The 20699-nt window shown below is 39.8% G+C and overlaps 4 protein-coding genes across 5 annotated transcripts; all 4 read right to left on the bottom strand.

Moving 5' to 3' along the window:
- Positions 1-260: 260 nt before the first annotated feature.
- LOC112562322 lies at positions 261-1807 on the bottom strand. Its single transcript, XM_025235514.1, has 2 exons — positions 1730-1807; positions 261-1308 (listed from the first exon to the last, which is right to left on the bottom strand). Exon 2 carries the CDS (start codon positions 1296-1298, stop codon positions 276-278), a length of 1023 nt encoding a protein of 340 aa, XP_025091299.1. The 5' UTR covers positions 1299-1308; positions 1730-1807; the 3' UTR covers positions 261-275.
- A 3696-nt stretch (positions 1808-5503) lies between these two features.
- Positions 5504-7979, bottom strand: LOC112562977. Its single transcript, XM_025236628.1, has 2 exons — positions 7927-7979; positions 5504-7505 (listed from the first exon to the last, which is right to left on the bottom strand). The coding sequence occupies exon 2, from the start codon at positions 7493-7495 to the stop codon at positions 6323-6325; it is 1173 nt and encodes a 390-aa protein (XP_025092413.1). The 5' UTR covers positions 7496-7505; positions 7927-7979; the 3' UTR covers positions 5504-6322.
- Positions 7980-11400: 3421 nt separating this feature from the next.
- On the bottom strand, positions 11401-13972 carry LOC112562976. 2 transcript variants are annotated; one of them, XM_025236626.1, is made up of 3 exons: positions 13900-13972; positions 12421-13478; positions 11401-12196 (listed from the first exon to the last, which is right to left on the bottom strand). In XM_025236626.1, the coding sequence occupies exons 2-3, from the start codon at positions 13466-13468 to the stop codon at positions 12057-12059; spliced, it is 1188 nt and encodes a 395-aa protein (XP_025092411.1). In that variant the 5' UTR covers positions 13469-13478; positions 13900-13972; the 3' UTR covers positions 11401-12056. The 2 variants fall into 2 exon arrangements, with proteins under 2 accessions (XP_025092411.1, XP_025092412.1); XM_025236627.1 differs by lacking the exon at positions 13900-13972 and adding an exon at positions 13793-13883.
- Positions 13973-14657: 685 nt separating this feature from the next.
- On the bottom strand, positions 14658-16595 carry LOC112562978. The gene is made up of 2 exons (XM_025236630.1): positions 16529-16595; positions 14658-15992 (listed from the first exon to the last, which is right to left on the bottom strand). The coding sequence occupies exon 2, from the start codon at positions 15980-15982 to the stop codon at positions 14810-14812; it is 1173 nt and encodes a 390-aa protein (XP_025092415.1). The 5' UTR covers positions 15983-15992; positions 16529-16595; the 3' UTR covers positions 14658-14809.
- Between the last annotated feature and the right edge of the window lie 4104 nt (positions 16596-20699).

Genomic DNA, 20699 nt, shown 5'->3' with positions numbered 1-20699 from the left:
TATGGTGTAAGCGCGGCTCATCACAGATGTCCCTTTGTCAAATGCAAAAATAAAGGGAGATAAGAGTCTTAGACGTTGAGTACTATTTGCTTCACAGATGTTGACCAAGAATTCATCCATGCGATAGTTACTTACTTCGTAAATACTTCTGACAGATAAAGTCCTTCCCTTGTGGTGCGCTCTTAAAATTGGCATGGTACTTAAAGGGTGCAGGTACACGAGGTCCTTCTCAAAACGTTTCTGCGAATTATCTCTGTCGTTGCCCCATAGACTGATCATTCTAACAAAGTGCACGTCCTCTGGGTGTTGCAGGCACACACAAAAAACGGAATCGCCACTTCCACGCTGGCCTTGTATTTCAGAAACAATGACGTCATGTAGAGGAAAATGGACGACAGCCGTTTGGGGACGTACAGGAAGTCGATCGCCATAAAGTAAAAGATGTTGCTGTGGTTGACAAAGGAATAATAATTTCTAAGGAATTGTTGTGCAAGATGATCATTGTCACGGTTCGCTTTAAAGGCGAGCTCGTTAAGCACACCCAGCATGGCACTCCTCCCGCCTTCCAAACCCCAGCACGGCCACGAGTACTGGAAGTGAGTAGTGATCACGAATAGTCTGGATCTGACAAACTCATCACCCACCATCGCTTTATATTTCGGAGTTCTTTCAAAGTTTGTCATGTTGATGAGAGTGTCGTCGCCGATCAGCAGGTAGCCGGTGAAGTTGTCGCACATTTTCATGGCGTGCTGAATACACTCGTACTTTGTTTGCCAGGTGTCATTCAGAGCTTGCAAATAGTAGATAGGGAACCCCAGTTTCTCAGCCACAATCTGTTCCTTTAGAGTTTCAGGTTCGAGACCGCAATAGAGAATATTAGGAAAATATCTCCTGTACAGAAGTTCAAGGTAGGGAATGGCATTGTAGTATGCAGGTTCTGTAAATTCGACAATGAGCAGTATGTCTGGGAAAGTGAATTGTACGTTAGGCAGGGTCTGGTGACCAGGACACATGTTGTGGTAGATCCTGTTGACGATGTCTGTGGTGCTCCCTCTCAACACGTCAGAGTCTTTTGAAGGGTTTATCAGCAGCCCTGGCCGCCCGTATTTTACATTATATTTCCAAGAGTGCTTACCCAATGTCAGACACTGATTAGTGCTGCGTAGTTCATCCTGGACATCGAGTGGATCGGGCTGAACTAGGATGACAGCGTCACGTGACTGGCTGACATACAGCATCGTCAGCAGGGTTGCGGTGCACAGGGTTAGAAAGATTGTTGTTAGCAGCCTGAGCGCCATCAGAGTGGATCTGAAAGACCAAGCAGTCCATAGACTCACACAATAGAAACAGATCAGAGTCCAACCATGGTAAATGAATCAACACTGTAAATACAGACAATCCGTAGCAGTTCAATCAGTCTTTCTAAGAAGACAAAGTAAATAAACATTGCTACTTGTCGCGTGTAGCAACGAATCCAATCTCTCTCCAGTGCAGAACAAACGACAAGCACACGCGAGAACGCTACAAATACACGTTTAATAAAAACAAACAAATGAAATAAAAGGAACAAGGTAGGAAACACAAAACAAAACAATGGGTCTGGGACAGAAGGGGACACATACATATACCAAGCGCCACTCTCTCACTTCTCCGTTTGTACCCTGAAATATCCCGACAGACAGATGTTACTCCGATGTACTCAGAACAGATTCCTTTTCCAGCTACTCACCCTGATGGCCGCTCTCTACTTTCCTTTCCTTCTCCCACCGTGCCAATGACGTCAAAAACAACAAAAACAAAATTGCGTCAGATTACAGTGACGCAGCAACCCCCTCCTCCCCTCTAGAACCCAGGCTCGCGCTGAACCAGCATGCGACACGTGACACTGCTCACCTGTTAACACTGTTTTCGGCAATGCATGAGTAATCAAAAATCAAAAATCAAAACAGACTTTATTGTCTGCCCAGGAGGACAGAAATTTGTCTTTGCTCACATACCCATACAGACATTTAACACACAGTTAGAAGTAAAAGTGAGGAGTAAAATAGTGTTGATTGCACCAGTCCATCAAAGCAGTGTATGTTTATCCTAACAACAAACCTTGGGTGACCAAGGGCCTAAAAGCACTGCTTAACAAAAAGAAACATTTGTTCATCACGGGCAGAAGCCCACGACAGAAGATTAGTACATAGAGAAGAAGATTAGTACATAGAGAAAAGAGTAAAGTTAATTCTGTGAAAAGAACTGTGAAAATGTTAAGATTTCTAAAATAAACCCTGGTATGCTGGGCAGTAAAAAATAAATAAATAAAATAAATTAACTCGTTTTGGACAGAATAGACAAGGTCCGACTTCTTCTTTTGTCCTATTCGCCCCCAGTGGAGCATAGGGCCGCAACTACCCGCCGCCATCGGACCCGGTCCTGTGCATCCCTTTCTAAGGTCCGACTACAGTTATGCTTTTTATTAACATTTAAAATCACTTACATCTAAAACAAGCTTGAACGCATTTTTTATTTGCTTACATTTATAGGTAGTTGATATATGTTCACATGTAGATGGTCTACAGATGAGGCGAGCAGCATTACTCTGGATCCTGTAAAGTCTGTCAAGAAGATACCAGCAAAAAGAGAATTGCGATAGTCCATCCTCGACAGCACAAAGGCGCAGATGAGAGTTTTAGTTGAATCGGTGGTGAGATGATGACAATAGTTACTGATCCTATGAAGTTGAAGGTAAGCACCTCTGTAGACATGAGAAATATGCTGATGAACCTCAATGGAGTAGATCGTTTACAACTTTTAGAAGTACCGATTCCGTACCGTGGCCTTTTCTAAAAGTCAACTGGAATGAATGGCAGAAATGTGTCTGTTTCTAGAAAACCGATTACTGGTGATCCTAATGGGTGTGTTCTTTCTCGTCTTTTGTTTTACTTCAGGAACTTCAGGATCTGTCCATCAAAGCATTGTCTAAATATAGACTCCAGTCTTAGAAAAATCTCAAGTACAGTAGGTTTTAAATTTGTAAGGCCCCCTCTGTGCAGAATTTGAGTCAATGATCTATCAGAAGGTTCAGAAGCTGTGTCATGTTCAGGTATTAGTTCTTTTATGCATAATAAAATGTCTTTTTTCTCAGTATGAGAATTGTAAGTCCTGAAGAAGTGATGGTCCTGAAAAAGTAGCAATATACAATGTGATCTCATTTGACATAAATTCAGAACAAAATTCAGAACAGTTTACTGCAACCGCATGAGTAATATATGAAGAGTGCATTTAAAAGACAAAAATAAATTTGAACTAAGCTTAGCTGAATTCACATCATATATCATTTTCTAGATAAAAAAGCACTATGACGATACATAAGAAAAATATTGCTCCCGCACACATTTAGTATTTGCTTCAAACTGCTGATATTTTCTAAATATAAATATATGTTAATACAGTACTCAAAAGAGTGTAGCACTTTACTGCCTGTACTTACCATCTATATTACGGATATGAAGTCATCTGACCGCAAAGCATTGCAGGACTCTTGCAAGGTCTCCAAGCAGACCTTACTAAACAAATTATATTTACACAAAATTTGTCTCCAAGTGTAAGTCAAAAAAAAAAAGCATCGCCTAATAGATAAGGGAAGACAATAGCCGCTTTTCTAACTCCAAACTCTGTTTTTACAATACGAAGACTGATGCATACTTTGTCCTTCGATTTATATTATGCTAATTGTTGCTAAGCAGAGTCAGTTAGGACTTGCTTACATGATCAAATGTATAGCATCTTAGCATCACAGAAAATAAAAGAGAATATTTTATTTCGGATCGTTAAATCCTATTCTATTGTTCGGGCACACCACAAGTGCAAGAAGTTTATGGAAAATTTTAAACTGTCAAGACATACTTCAACCAAAAAACTAAAGGGACTTAGAAACGATTTGAAGGCAACTAGTTCAAATGTGTAAATGGGGTGTAATTTTCAGAATATTATTCAATAATCTCTACACTATTTTTAAATGAGGTCACTTTAATAGTTTTTTGCAAAGACATCAACTGATTATTGATTTATGTTATTGACTGCCCATGTATTTTATGTGCTACTTTCTTTTCATACTACTTTGCTTGGATTGGAAAATGGCATTCGCAAGCATATTTGGTATAATGGGAATTAAAGGTATGAAGATGGTAATTTTATTGTCCCCCTAAACACCTGGCTTGCCAATCTAACATTCACGATAGAAGTAGGTGTCAGATATACATGATCGTAAGTTTAGTTCTGTACAGCTGACTAGATGTATCTCTGTTAAAGATATCAATGACACTTGCCTAAAGCAGATGTTGGCCATTTAACCAAAGATAGCGCGTCTGCCGACCTGATCCAGAATTATATAAATTGTTTCTCACTGTTTTGAGTAAGTGAGGAACGTCAGAAAAAAATATATATCTCACTGGCAGACAGATTTATTGTTTTATAACAAATATCTGCACCACTGCTATGCATTTCATAGAGCCTTTTATTTGGTGAGGCCTTATCACTTGTGGATCATACCACTTTAAACCCTGCTTCCTCAACAAGACCAAAGGCTGCGAGAAAAGTGTAAACAAAGCATCTGCAGTAACTGATTGTGTGCCAAAGAAACCAATGCTTCTGCTGATATTTGTAGTTAAGCCTACAATGTAAAAAAACTAATGCATGGGTGGCAGGGGTTGATGCCTGTTCATCCTGACTACCAACAAACCCAACAAGTTCCCCAGAAAGTTTATCAAAAACTAAGTCACATGTAACTGTCATTTCGTAATGCCACAAGATGACAAAGCGTTGATGATCTAATACACTCTCTGCTTTTTTCTTCAAATCATCCAGCGAGTTCTTTTGTAGTGGATGGGTGGGTGAGTAAGTGAATAGTTGAGTGAGTGGGAGGGGCTTTCAGTGGGTGGGTGGGAGTGGGTGAGTGTGATAGCTTATTAACTCGACAAGTGGACATATTGTTGGACATAATGATGATTTGTTTGAGGAAGGTGATGATAAATATTCTGGATGTTTACTGATGTTGTGCGGCACATTGATTAGACAGACGGAAGATGGGAGGATTCATTTCCATAGCATCATCCTGTATTGGTTGCGCCAGACGATCAAGTGATCCCGTTGTCATTGTCAACATTGTTTAATTTTGAGCTTTTTAATACGGTCCTGGATTTGTGCGCCTTTAAGGTAAGCATATAACTTTCAAGGTGGTATTGATCAATTCAAGAAAACTGCTAAATATTCTCATATTAATTGAAAAAGCACAGGCCATCTCATGAAACTTGTAAAATAAGTGACTGCCGAGCAGTTTTTTTTGTGTCATTCGTCTGTTAGTTAAGTGGGGTGTGTTTTATACGTGTCACTATTGTCGAAATATTTCCTAAAATCCTCACCTGAATTTTATAAAATGATTAGATTTGCGATGAACATTGTAATTTTCACTTGAACTTCAGTCAGACCATACAGGTGAAGAGAAAACAATGGTGAATAAGTTCGTACTTTAAATTTTTATTCTAATTTATCATTCGGTTGATACATGGATTCGCTACACGACAGAACATATGCACAACATAATTGCTTACCACATGGTATTTGTGAAGTCGTTCTTTGTCGTTTCTTACCTAAAGATTGTGTCTTTGGTGATTCTAACCTGAGTATTGTGAAACTCAGACTCAAACACGTGAGTTTTAATACTTTCAATGTCGGAAGACAACCTGTTAAACTCGTCTTCGCTACTAGAGCAAAATAAATAAAGATCATCTGACAAGCCTGATGTAACCCGTCACCTTTAGGTCATTACACGCCTACAGTGACAGGGTGGACACCACCGGCTGTGACGTCACACGTTAATCGCGGGTAGGGGCGAGATTTTGCTATGGGTGCAAATCGCCAACCTTGAAATTAGATAGTAGATAAACTGTTGTGTTAAAGTCGCTGAAACTTACAGAATATATTTCTACTATATTACCAGAATCTACTTAAATTCGGACCAGTCGGAGGAGGTCTTTAAAGCCAGTAGGTGTTAGACTGTGAAGGGAAATAATTACTGGAACGTAGGCAGAAAGATTAGAAGTACACGCAGATTGGCAGACATCGAGATCATTCTTGATTGCTTCCATCTGGCCCGTCAAGTCCCCCAATTTTCTGCACAGGTTTAAACTCCTTTTTTTCTGCTGTATGGTGTAAGCCCGGCTCATCACAGATGTCCCTTTGTCAAATGCAAAAATAAAGGGAGATAAGAGTCTTAGACGTTGAGTACTAGTTGCTTCACAGATGTTGACCAAGAAATGTACATCCATGCCGATAGTTACTTACTTCGTAAATACTTCTGACAGATAAAGTCCTTCCCTTGAGGTGTGCTCTTAAAATTGGCATGGTACTTAAAAGGGTGCAGGTACACGAGGTCCTTCTCAAAACGTTTCTGCGAATTATCTCTGTCGTTGCCCCATAGACTGAGCATTCTAACAAAGTGCACGTCCTCTGGGTGTTGCAGGCCACACACAAAAAACGGAATCGCCACTTCCACGCTGGCCTTGTATTTCCGAAACAATGACGTCATGTAGAGGAAAATGGACGACAGCCGTTTGGGGACGTACAGGAAGTCGATCGCCATAAAGTAAAAGATGTTGCTGTGGTTGACAAAGGAATAATAATTTCTAAGGAATTGTTGTGCAAGATGATCATTGTCACGGTTCGCTTTAAAGGCGAGCTCGTTAAGCACACCCAGCATGGCACTCCTCCCGCCTTCCAAACCCCAGCACGGCCACGAGTACTGGAAGTGAGTAGTGATCACGAATAGTCTGGATCTGACAAACTCATCACCCACCATCGCTTTATATTTCGGAGTTCTTTCAAAGTTTGTCATGTTGATGAGAGTGTCGTCGCCGATCAGCAGGTAGCCGGTGAAGTTGTCGCACATTTTCATGGCATGCTGAATACACTCGTACTTTGTTTGCCAGGTGTCATTCAGAGCTTGCAAATAGTAGATAGGGAACCCCAGTTTCTCAGCCACAATCTGTTCCTTTAGAGTTTCAGGTTCGAGACCGCAATAGAGAATATTAGGAAAATATCTCCTGTACAGAAGTTCAAGGTAGGGAATGGCATTGTAGTATGCAGGTTCTGTAAATTCGACAATCAGCAGTATGTATGGGAAAGTGAATTGTACGTTAGGCAGGGTCTGGTGACCAGGACACATGTTGTTGTAGATCCTGTTGACGATGTCTGTGGTACTCCCTCTCAACACGTCAGAGTCTTTTGAAGGGTTTATCAGCAGCCCTGGTCGCCCGTATTTTACATTATTTTTCCAAGAGTGAGTACCCAATGTCAGACACTGATTAGTGCTGCGTAGTTCATCCTGGACATCGAGTGGATCGGGCTGAACTAGGATGACAGCGTCACGTGACTGGCTGACATACAGCATCGTCAGCAGGGTTGCGGTGCACAGGGTTAGAAAGATTGTTGTTAGCAGCCTGAGCGCCATCAGAGTGGATCTGAAAGACCAAGCAGTCCATAGACTCACACAATAGAAACAGATCAGAGTCCAACCATGGTAAATGAATCAACACTGTAAATACAGACAATCCGTAGCAGTTCAATCAGTCTTTCTAAGAAGGCAAAGTAAATAGACATTGCTACTTGTCGCGTGTAACAACGAATCCAATCTCTCTCCAGTGCAGAACAAACGACAAGCACACGCGAGAACGCTACAAATACACGTTTAATAAAAACAAACAAATGAAATAAAAGGAACAAGGTAGGAAACACAAAACAAAACAATGGGTCTGGGACAGAAGGGGACACCTACATATACCAAGCGCCACTCCCTCACTTCTCCTTTTGGACTCTAAAATATCCCGACAGACAGATGTTACTCCGATGTACTCAGAACAGATTCCTTTTCCAGCTACTCACCCTGATGGCCGCTCTCTACTTTCCTTTCCTTCTCCCACCGTGCCAATGACGTCAAAAACAACAAAAACAAAATTGCGTCAGATGACAGTGACGCAGCAACCCCCTCCTCCCATCTAGAACCCCGGCTCGCGCTGAACCAGCATGCGACACGTGACACTGCTCACCTGTTAACACTGTTTTCGGCAATGCATGAGTAAAGTTAATTCTGTGAAAAGAACTGTGAAAATGTTAAGATTTCTAAAATAAACCCTGGTATGCTGGGCAGTAAAAAATAAATAAATAAAATAAATTAACTCGTTTTGGACAGAATAGACAAGGTCCGACTTCTTCTTTTGTCCTATTCGCCCCCAGTGGAGCATAGGGCCGCAACCACCCGCCGCCATCGGATCCGGTCCTGTGCATCCCTTTCTAAGGTCCGACTACAGTTATGCTTTTTATTAACATTTAAAATCACTTACATCTAAAACAAGCTTGAACGCATTTTTTATTTGCTTACATTTATAGGTAGTTGATATATGTTCACATGTAGATGGTCTACAGATGAGGCGAGCAGCATTACTCTGGATCCTTTAAAGTCTGTCAAGAAGATACCAGCAAAAAGAGAATTGCGATAGTCCATCCTCGACAGCACAAAGGCGCAGATGAGAGTTTTAGTTGAATCGGTGGTGAGATGATGACAATAGTTACTGATCCTATGAAGTTGAAGGTAAGCACCTCTGTAGACATGAGAAATATGCTGATGAACCTCAATGGAGTAGATCGTTTACAACTTTTAGAAGTACCGATTCCGTACCGTGGCCTTTTCTATAAGTCAACTGGAATGAATGGCAGAAATGTGTCTGTTTCTAGAAAACCGATTACTGGTGATCCTAATGGGTGTGTTCTTTCTCGTCTTTTGTTTTACTTCAGGAACTTCAGGATCTGTCCATCAAAGCATTGTCTAAATATAGACTCCAGTCTTAGAAAAATCTCAAGTACAGTAGGTTTCAATTTTATAAGGTCCCCTCTGTGCAGAATTTGAGTCAATGATCTATCAGAAGGTTCAGAAGCTGTGTCATGTTCAGGTATTAGTTCTTTTATGCATAATAAAATGTCTTTTTTCTCAGTATGAGAATTGTAAGTCCTGAAGAAGTGATGGTCCTGAAAAAGTAGCAATATACAATGTGATCTCATTTGACATAAATTCAGAACAAAATTCAGAACAGTTTACTGCAACCGCATGAGTAATATATGAAGAGTGCATTTAAAAGACAAAAATAAATTGGAACTAAGCTTAGCTGAATTCACATCATATATCATTTTCTAGATAAAAAAGCACTATGACGATACATAAGAAAAATATTGCTCCCGCACACATTTAGTATTTGCTTCAAACTGCTGATATTTTCTAAATATAAATATATGTTAATACTGTACGCAAAAGAGTGTAGCACTTTACTGCCTGTACTTACCATCTATATTACGGATATGAAGTCATCTGACCGCAAAACATTGCAGGACTCTTGCAAGGTCTCCAAGCAGACCTTACGAAACAAATTATATTTACTCAAAATTTGTCTCCAAGTGTAAGTCAAAAAAAAAAGCATCGCCTAATAGATAAGGGAAGACAATAGCCGCTTTTCTTACTCCAAACTCTGTTTTTACAATACGAAGACTGATGCATACTTTGTCCTTCGATTTATATTATGCTAATTGTTGCCAAGCATAGTCAGGTAGGACTTGCTTATATGATCAAATGTATAGCATCTTAGCATCACAGAAAATAAAAGAAAATATTTTATTTCTGATTGTTAAATCCTATTCTATGGTTCGGGCACACCACAAGTGCAAGAAGTTTATGGAAAATTTTAAACTGTCAAGACATACTTCAACCAAAAAACTAAAGGGACTTAGAAAAGGTTTGAAGGCAACTAGTTCAAATGTGTAAATGGGGTGTAATTTTCAGAATATTGGTCAATAATCTCTACACTATTTTTAAATGAGGTCACTTTAATAGTTTTTTGCAAAGACATCAACTGATTACTGATTTATGTTATTGACTGCCCATGTTTTTTATGTGCTACTTCCTTTTCATACTACTTTGCTTGGATTGGAAAATGGCATTCGCAAGCATATTTGGTATAATGGGAATTAAAGGTATGAAGATGGTAATTTTATTGTCCCCCTAAACACCTGGCTTGCCAATCTAACATTCACGATAGAAGTAGGTGTCAGATATACATGATCGTAAGTTTAGTTCTGTACAGCTGACTAGATGCATCTCTGTTAAAGATATCAATGACACTTGCCTAAAGCAGATGTTGGCCATTTAACCAAAGATAGCGCGTCTGCCGACCTAATCCAGAATTATATAAATTGTTTCTCACTGTTTTGAGTAAGTGAGGAACGTCAGAAAAAAATATATATCTCACTGGCAGACAGATTTATTGTTTTATAACAAATATCTGCACCACTGCCATGCATTTCATAGAGCCTTTTATTTGGTGAGGCCTTATCACTTGTGGATCATACCATTTTAAACCCTGCTTCCTCAACAAGACCAAAGGCTGTGAGAAAAGTGTAAACAAAGCATCTGCAGTAACTGATTGTGTGCCAAAGAAACCAATGCTTCTGCTGATATTTGTAGTTAAGCCTACAATGTAAAAAACTAATGCATGGGTGGCAGGGGTTGATGCCTGTTCATCCTGACTACCAACAAACCCAACAAGTTCCCCAGAAAGTTTATCAAAAACTAAGTCACATGTAACTGTCATTTGGTCATGCCACAAGACGACAAAGCGTTGATGATGTAATACACTCTCTGCTTTTTTCTTCAAATCATCCAGCGAGTTCTTTTGTAGTGGATGGGTGGGTGAGTAAGTGAATAGTTGAGTGAGTGGGAGGGGCTTTCAGTGGGTGGGTGGGAGTGGGTGAGTGTGATAGCTTATTAACTCGACAAGTGGACATATTGTTGGACATAATGATGATTTGTTTGAGGAAGGTGATGATAAATATTCTGGATGTTTACTGATGTTGTGCGGCACATTGATTAGACAGACGGAAGATTTGAGTATTCATTTCCATAGCATCATCCTGTATTGGTTGCGCCAGACGATCAAGTGATCCCGTTGTCATTGTCAACATTGTTTAATTTTGAGCTTTTTAATACGGTCCTGGATTTGTGCGCCTTTAAGGTAAGCATATAACTTTTAAGGCGGTATTGATCAATTCAAGAAAACTACTAAATATTCTCATATTAATTGAAAAAGCACAGGCCATCTCATGAAACTTGTAAAATAAGTGACTGCCGAGCAGTTTTTTTTGTGTCATTCGTCTGTTAGTTAAGTGGGGTGTGTTTTATACGTGTCACTATTGTCGAAATATTTCCTAAAATCCTCACCTGAATTTTATAAAATGATTAGATTTGCGATGAACATTGTAATTTTCACTTGAACTTCAGTCAGACCATACAGGTGAAGAGAAAACAATGGTGAATAAGTTCGTACTTTAAATTTTTATTCTAATTTATCATTCGGTTGATACATGGATTCGCTACACGACAGAACATATGCACAACATAATTGCTTACCACATGGTATTTGTGAAGTCGTTCTTTGTCGTTTCTTACCTAAAGATTGTGTCTTTGGTGATTCTAACCTGAGTATTGTGAAACTCAGACTCAAACACGTGAGTTTTAATACTTTCAATGTCGGAATACAACCTGTTAAACTCGTCTTCGCTACTAGAGCAAAATAAATAAAGATCATCTGACAAGCCTGATGTAACCCTTCACCTTTAGGTCATTACACGCCTACAGTGACAATTTGCACCCATAGTTAGCAAGTCCTGCAAAATCTCGCCCCTACCCGCGAATAACGTGTGACGTCACAGCCGGTGGTGTCCAGTGACGTCACACGTTATTCGCGGGTAGGGGCGAGATTTTGCAGGACTTGCTAACTATGGGTGCAAATTACCAACTTTGAAATTAGATAATAGATAAACTGTTGTGTTAAAGTCGTTGAAAATTACAGAATATATTTCTGCTATATTACCACAATCGACTTAAATTCGGACCAGTCGAGGGCAGGTCTTTAAAGCCCGTAGGTGTTAGACTGTGAAGGGAAATAATTATTGAAACGGAGGCAGAAAGATTAGAAGTACGCAGATTGGCAGCCATCGAGATCATTCTTGATTGCTTCCATCTGGCCCGTCAAGTCCCCCAATTTTCTGCACAGGTTTAAACTCCTTTTTTTCTGCTGTATGGTGTAAGCGCGGCTCATCACAGATGTCCCTTTGTCAAATGCAAAAATAAAGGGAGATAAGAGTCTTAGACGTTGAGTACTATTTGCTTCACAGATGTTGACCAAGAAATGTTCATGCATGCCGATAGTTACTTACTTCGTAAATACTTCTGACAGATAAAGTCCTTCGCTTGAGGTGTGCTCTTAAAATTGGCATGGTACTTAAAAGGGTGCAGGTACACGAGGTCCTTCTCAAAACGTTTCTGCGAAATATCTCTGTCGTTGCCCCATAGACTGAGCATTCTAACAAAGTGCACGTCCACTTGGTTTTGCAGGCCACACACAAAAAACGGAATCGCCACTTCCACGTTGGCCTTGTATTTCCGAAACAATGACGTCATGTAGAGGAAAATGGACGACAGCCGTTTGGGGACGTACAGGAAGTCGATCGGCATAAAGTAAAAGATGTTTCTGTATTTGACAAAGGAATAATAATTTCTAAGGAATTCTTGTGCAAGATGGTCATTGTCACGGTTCGCTTTAAAGGCGAGCTCGTTAAGCACACCCAACATGGCACTTCTCCCGCCTTCCACACCCCACCATTGCCACGAGTACTGGAAGTAAGTAGTGGTCACGAATTGTCCGGATTTGACAAACTCATCACCCACCATCGCTTTATATTTCGGAGTTCTTTGAAAGTTCGTCATGTTGATGAGAGTGTCGTCACCGATCAGTAGGTAGCCGCTGAAGCTGTCGCACATTTTCATGGCATGCTGAATACACTCGTACTTTGTTTGCCAGTTGTCTTTCAGTGCTTGCAAATAGTAGATAGGGAACCCCAGTTTCTCAGCCACAATCTGTTCCTTTAGAGTTTCAGGTTCCAGACCACAATAGAGAATATTAGGAAAATATCTCCTGTACAGAAGTTCAAGGTAGGGAATGACATTGTAGTATGCAGGATGGTTAAAGTCGACAATCAGCAGTATGTCTGGGAAAGTGAATTGTACGTTAGGCAGGGTCTGGTAACCAGGACACATGTTGTTGTAGATCCTGTTGACGATGTCTGTGGTGCTCCCTCTCAACACGTCAGAGTCTTTTGAAGGGTTTATCAGCAGCCCTGGCCGCCCGTATTTTACATTATATTTCCAAGAGTGTTTACCCAATGTCAGACACTGATTAGTGCCGCGTAGTTCATCCTGGACATCGAGTGGATCGGGCTGAACTAGGATGACAGGGTCACGTGACTTGCTGACATACAGCATCGTCAGCAGGGTTGCGGTGCACAGGGTTAGAAAGATTGTTGCTAGCAGCCTGAGCGCCATCAGAGTGGATCTGAAAAACCAAGCAGTCCATAGACTTACACAATAGAAACAGATCAGACACCCACCATGGTAAATGAATCAACACTGTAAATACAGACAATCCGTAGCAGTTCAATCAGTCTTTCTAAGAAGACAAAGTAAATAAACATTGCTACTTGTCGCGTGTAGCAACGAATCCAATCTCTCTCCAGTGCAGAACAAACGACACGGACACGCAAGAACGCTACAAATACACGTTTAATAAAAACAAACAAATGAAATAAAAGGAACAAGGTAGGAAACACAAAACAAAACAATGGGTCTGGGACAGAAGGGGACACCTACATTTACCAAGCGCCACTCTCTCACTTCTCCTTTTGGACTCTAAAATATCCCCACAGACAGATGTTACTCCGATGTACTCAGAACAGATTCCTTTTCCAGCTACTCACCCTGATGGCCGCTCTCTACTTTCCTTTCCTTCTCCACCGTGCCAATGACGTCAAAAACAACAAAAACAAAATTGCGTCAGATTACAGTGACGCAGCAACCCCCTCCTCCCCTCTAGAACCCAGGCTCGCGCTGAGCTAGCATGCGACAGGTGACACTGCTCACCTGTTAACACTGTTTTCGGCAATGCATGAGTAAAGTTAATTCTGTGAAAAGAACTGCGAAAATGTTAAGATATTTCTAAAATAAACCCTGGTATGCTGGGCAGTAAAAAATAAATAAATAAAATAAATAAACTCGTTTTGGACAGAATAGACAAGATCCGACTTCTTCTTTTGTCCTATTCGTCCCCAGTGGAGCATAGGGCCGCAACCACACGCAGCCATCGGACCCGGTCCTGGTTGTCATTGTCAACATTGTTTAATTTTGAGCTTTTTAATACGGTTCTGGATTTGTGCCCATTTAAGGTAAGCATATAACTTTCAAGGCGGTATTTTTCAATTCAAGAAAACTTCTAAATATTGCTTGAAAAAGCACAGGCCATCTTATGAAACTCCTAAACTAAGTTACTGCAGAACAGTCTTTTTTATGTTATTCGTCTGTTAGTTAGGTGCGGTGTGTTTTATTCGTGTCACTATTGTCAAAATATTTCCTAACATCTTCACCTGAATTTTATAAAATAACTAGATTTGGGATGTAAATTGTAATTTTTAATTAAACATCAGACCATACAGGTGAAGAGAAAACAATGGCGATTAAGTGCGTACTTTAAATTTTTATTCTAATTTATCATTCGGTTAATAAAGGATTCACTACACGACAGAAAATATGCACAACATACTTGCAAAATGTAGTAGGGATATCAGTATTACTGTGCAGACGTTGTTGTAAAATGCTCACGCATGCCGATAGTTACTTGTTTAATAAATAGTTCTGACAGATAAAGTCCTTCCCTTGAGTTTTGCTCTTAAAATTGGCATAGTACTTAAAAGGGTGCAGGTACACGAGGTCCTTATCAAAACGTATCTGTGAATTATCTCTGTCCTTGCCTCTTACACTGCACATTCTAACAAAGTACACGTCCCCGGGGTGTTCCAGGCCACACACAAAAAACGGAATCGCCAGTTCTACGATGGCCTTGTATTTCCGAAACAATGACGTCATGTAGAGGAAAATGGACGACAGCCGTTTGGGGACGTACAGGAAGTCGATCGGCATAATGTGAAAGATAGTGCTGTTGTTGACAAAGGAATAATAATTTCTAAGGAATTGTTGTGCAAGATGATCATTGTCACGGTTCGCTTTAAAGGCGAGCTCGTTAAGCACACCCAGCATGGCACTTCTCCCGCCTTCCAGACCCCAAAATGGCCACGAGTACTTGTGAAGTGTGGTGTTCACGTGTTGTCCGGTTTTGACAAACTGATCACCCACCATCGCTTTATGTTTCGGAGTTCTTTGAAAGTTCGTCATGTTGATGAGAGTGTCGTCGCCGATCAGCAGGTAGCCGGTGTAGTTGTCACACATTTTCATGGCGTGCTGAATACACTCGTACTTTGTTTGCCAGGTGTCCCTCAGAGCATGCAAATAGTAGATAGGGAACCCCAGTTTCTCAGCCACAATCTGTTTCTTTAGAGTTTCAGGTTCCAGACCACAATAGAGAATATTAGGAAAATATCTCCTGTACAGAAGTTCAAGGTAGGTAATGATATTGTATTGTGAAGGATAGTTAAAGTCGACAATCAGCAGTATGTCTGGGAAAGTGAATTGTACGTTAGACAGGGTCTGGTTACCAGGACACATGTTGTTGTAGATCCTGTTGACGATGTCTGTGGTGCTCCCTCTCAACACGTCAGAGCCGTTTGAAGGGTTTATCAGCAGCCCTGGCCGCCCGTATGGTATATTATCACTCCAAGAGTGAGTACCCAATGTCAGACACGGATTAGTGCTGCGTTGTTTAACCTGGACATCGACTGGACCTGGATGAACTAGAATGACAGGGTCACGTGACTGGCTGACATAAAGCATCGTCAGCAGGGTTGCGGTGCACAGGGTTACAAAGATTGTTGCTAGCAGCCTGCGAGCCATCAGAGAGGATCTGAAAGAAGAAGCAATCAACAATCACCCGTACCTATCCATAGACTTACACAATACAAACAGATCAGACACCCACCATGGTAAATGAATCAACACTGTAAATACAGACAATCCGTACCAGCTCAATCAGTCTTTCTAAGAAGGCAAAATAAATAAACATTGCTACTTGTCACGTGTAGCAACGAATCCAATCACTCTCTAGTGCAGAACAAACGACACGGACACGTGAGAACGCTACAAATACACGTTTGATACTACTACTACTACTACTACTACTACTACTACTACTACTACTACTACTACTACTACTACTACTAATAATAATAATAATAATAATAATAATAATAACAACAACAATAAATGAAATAAAAGGAACAAGGGAATAAACACAAAAGAAAACAATGGCTCGGGGACAGAAAGGGACACCTACATCCACTAAGCGCCCCTTTCTCCCTACTCCGTTCGTATCCCGCAATATCCCCACAGATAGATGTTACTCCGATGTACTCACAACAGATTCCCTTTTCAGCTACTCACCTTGATGACCGCTCTTTTCTTCCTTTTCTTTCTCCCACCGTGCCAAAAACGTCAAAAACAAAACAAAAACAAAATTGCGTCAGATTACAGTGACGCAGCAACCCCCTCCTCTCCTCTAGAACCCAGGCTCGCGCTGAGCCAGCATGCGACACGTGACACTGCTCACCTGTTAACACTGATGTCGGCAATGCGTGAGTAAAGTTAATTCTGTGAAAAGAACTGTGAAAATGTCAAGATATTTCTGAAATAAAACCTGCTATGCTGGGCCGTAAAAAACAAATAAAATAAAATAAATAAACTCGTTTTGGACAGAATAGACAAGGTCTGACCACAGTTATGCTTTTTATTAACATTTAAAATCACTTACATCTAAAACAAGCTTGAACGCATTTTTTATTTGCTTACATTTATAGGTAGTTGATATATGTTCACATGTAGATGGTCTACAGATGAGGCGAGCAGCATTATTCTGAATCCTTTAAAGTCTGTCAAGAAGATACCAGCTAAAAGAGAATTACAATAGTCCATCCTCGACAGCACAAAGACGCAGATTAGAGTTTAATTTGCATTAGTGGTGAGATAATGACAAATATTTCTGATCCTACGAAGTTGAAGGTAAGCACCTCTGTAGACATGAAAAATATGCTGATGAACCTCAATGGAGTAGATTGTTTACAACTTTTAGAAATACCGATTCCGTACCGTAGTCTTTTCTATAAGTCAACTGGAATGAATGGTAGAAAGGTGTCTGCCTCTAGAAACCCGATTACTAGTGCTTCTAAGGGGTGTGTTCTTTCTCCTACTTCGGTAGATCCGTCGGTTCAAATATTCTACAGATATTCTATTCACAGATACTTACTGTCTTCGTTTGTTGACCAAAATGGCTCAAAGGGGTTAGTCAATTAAATACTAATAAAAAAATTTCCATTCCTTCCTCTCGTCATCAATAATGAGTCTGTGAAACATGTCTCCTCCAAAATTTTACGAATGGCAATCCCAAATGATCTGAGCTGATACATGAGCCCGTCATCAGTCGTGAAGAAATGTCAACGGTAACTGTGCTGTTGGGACTTGGAGAATTTGAATCATTCTGTCATTTGTGTCTCCCTCATTACCTGGTGTAACAGCGACACCACTGAGGACAAATACCAGCTCTAACATGATGTTTAATCACCTCCAGGGTTGCTGGCTGTGATTTACAATCTGTTACTCCTTTGGAATGTGTCACGTGTCAGACAGGAGGCTGTTCAGGACCCTCACACCCGCACAATGAATTTTTTTCCATCTAATGTTGTCGGGTAACTGTGACCCGGATAATTTTTTGCTTGTCCATTAGTCGGGTAGTGTGACCGTATATCAACTGTTCTAGTATCTCTGTGTGTATGTGTGTGTGTATGTGTGTGTGTGTGCAGACGCCACCCTACGTATGAACGAGTTACGTTCCTAAAAGCGGTCATAACGTGAATTGTTCCTAAGTCGTTAATTTGCCATTTGCCTTTTTTATTCATTGACCCTATGAGGGGTGTCAAGGACGGATACACAAGGTCACAAGGTTACTGACTGCACTGTCACACACTCCGTCCCACACGTGTCCTTTCGTACCACATACCACAAAGATTTGACGTGGGCTTACTCCTCTATTAGGTGGGAGCTTGTATTTATTGTCAGGGGTAGGGAAAGGTAACTTAATTTATACAACTCAACATTTATACATACACAATTTTATGAACCATACATATCACATTAATGTCACGAATAACTTCCTACCTTTCTGAAGTTCCTTTTAATTAGACCCAAGCTTCTCCAACTGTTTAACAAAATAGTTCAACTCCCTGTTTGGATGATGTCGCTGAGACGTTCACTATCAAACACACTACTACTATTCCTTGGATAATCATCAGCACATAATCATCCACACATAATCCTCCTCCAATAATCTTCCTCGAATATCTTACACTTTCCAAGTCCCCGTACAGCAAATGCTGATTCGGCCTAAACACCCGGTTGGTGAAGAGACCACTTCAATAATCACAATATCCACAATATCCACACACAGCTGGTGTTGAGTAGAGATATATACCCCAACTGCTCACGATCCTACTCCAAACGTCTTCCTTCTTCGATAGTTTCTAAAGTATTCTCCTTCTCCGAGGGGATTCCACTCTGAGTAATTCCTCTTCTAGTTACTTCCTCTCCTGGGTAATTCCTGCAATGCTTAGGTAAGCAAGGAATTAAACCGATTCCCCAACCTCTTCTGCTCAAAATTCTCTAGTCTCTCTCCGTTGAAGACTGGCGGGGGAATAATCAAACTCAGTATTTTTCATATACCTGAGATTTTGTGAACCTTTCGCTCCCTCACTTACACGTTTATTTTTTCTTGACATCTTCACTTCCATGCATTCTATCTAATGCACGTGTAAGGGCGATAATGCCTGCCTAACAACAGACAGGGGCAACAATATCCCCACAACAAGGGGTATGAAGAAATTTTAATTATACACAATCAACATCTCACCCATTCAAAGCTTGAATACGAATACACAGATGACAGATAAATAAAAATAAATTCAAGTAAATACAAAACTTTTATGCAAGATTAATATTGATCATGATGTTATAGTGTTTAAACCACACTCCCAACCTCAGGTTGATGATGCTTTCTGCTTTAAGAGAGACATTATACTTAATGTGTCAATGTCAAAGTTATAAAAGTAAAGCATTCAAAAGTATAGGTTTATGTAGGAAATGTTTATCATCATACATGTAATACATTTGTATAAAAGCTGAGTGGACATTTTGGCAAGCCTAATTATCCGAAAAGCATTGTAATCTTAAACATTATATAAGTAGACGATCTTTCCTTAATATATAAATGCACATAATAAAAATTGATGTTAAATATTTATTCCATGGCTTTTAATCACTTTGGCACTTACATTTATGCACACTCAATTCAATAAAGATAACTGCCTAAGTAACTGTATTTTTTTATTGTTCTGCTGTATTTCAGTCAAGGTCTGAAACAAGAGAAAACAAGAGACAGGAGTCTGTTATAAAGGAACATAGTACCTCATTATTAGCCACTAATTGATACAATTGGGGAGGTAACTTATAATTTTTATGTAACATGCAGTGCACAATCACAACTTTTTATCGGGAGTTAATAAAAGATGTGTCAAGTGTAAATCTGCTGCAGTCAAGGGTCTTAAAATGTAAACAAAGGTTATAATAAACCTCTTGTTATTGAAGCAACAATTAGGTCTACTCTTAACATGAATGCTTTAGCTTAGCTACTGCAGATGTTTTTAACCAGTTGACATGAAATATATGAGTATCTTACCATGCAAGGATGTAAAGTCATCAAGAGGCAGAATGTTGAAGCTAGACGCATTAAGAACATTAAATTGGAAGACATAATGTCAACAGTTTCACATAAAACACATTTAGTAATCATGTATTACTCTGACAGTGACCATGTTGTATCATAGTAATGAATAATTAATGTTCACTGATGGCTTCCTAACTTATGGCTTAGGAGTTTCGATGGTTTTTTTTGGCATTAACTCTGTGGGTTGACTTACTGGGATAAGGTGATGACAAATGCCTTTACCTAAAAGTGAACAAATAGGTAGAGATATACAGGCAGATAAAAAGTAGCAAATTATTTCAATAGATTAATGTGAGGCAGATGAACATGTATCTGATCTTTTGACCAGTTGTCATAAAAAGCTAATTATATTGTGTACAGAATTATCTCACTGGTTTTTGATTCCCTTTACCTACCCCATTTGAGTAAAGTTAGGCCAAGTGAACCAAATATAAAAGTCATGAAGTTAACACTAATTTGCTGATTTAATCCAGCCTCAGCAAAGAATTATTTGAGCTTTTGAAGAAGGAACACTAAGTGTTCTGATTTATTTTTAAATGATTTATTGGGGTTGAATTTAAATAGTTTTCAACCTGCTCTTCTTCACTATACGTAGGTTAAGAAACTGTAAATCATGACGAAGTGCAGGTCCTGAAAAAGTAGAGACATACAATGTTATCTCATTTGAAATAATTTAAGAACAGTTTAATTACTGGTACCGCATTATTAATACACTGTATAAGAAAAGCGCATTTAAAAAACAAAAACAAAGTCGAACTTAAAATAACTGAATGTAGTATCAAT

This window comes from Pomacea canaliculata, linkage group LG4 (genome assembly GCF_003073045.1).
Source record: "Pomacea canaliculata isolate SZHN2017 linkage group LG4, ASM307304v1, whole genome shotgun sequence".
In the NCBI taxonomy this organism is placed as follows: domain Eukaryota; kingdom Metazoa; phylum Mollusca; class Gastropoda; order Architaenioglossa; family Ampullariidae; genus Pomacea; species Pomacea canaliculata.
This window is presented reverse-complemented; position numbering and strand designations above follow the sequence as displayed.

What these genes read in the sequence shown, in the direction of transcription:
- LOC112562322 (XM_025235514.1), bottom strand. Translation starts at nt 1,298, where the DNA reads ATGGCGCTCAGGCTGCTAACAACAATCTTTCTAACCCTGTGCACCGCA.
- LOC112562977 (XM_025236628.1), bottom strand. Translation starts at nt 7,495, where the DNA reads ATGGCGCTCAGGCTGCTAACAACAATCTTTCTAACCCTGTGCACCGCA.
- LOC112562976 (XM_025236626.1), bottom strand. Translation starts at nt 13,468, where the DNA reads ATGGCGCTCAGGCTGCTAGCAACAATCTTTCTAACCCTGTGCACCGCA. An exon ending in TCTATGGGGCAACGACAGAG is followed by an intron (nt 12,197 to 12,420) that starts ATATTTCGCAGA and finishes CATTTGACAAAG; the next exon opens with GGACATCTGTGATGAGCCGC.
- LOC112562978 (XM_025236630.1), bottom strand. Translation starts at nt 15,982, where the DNA reads ATGGCTCGCAGGCTGCTAGCAACAATCTTTGTAACCCTGTGCACCGCA.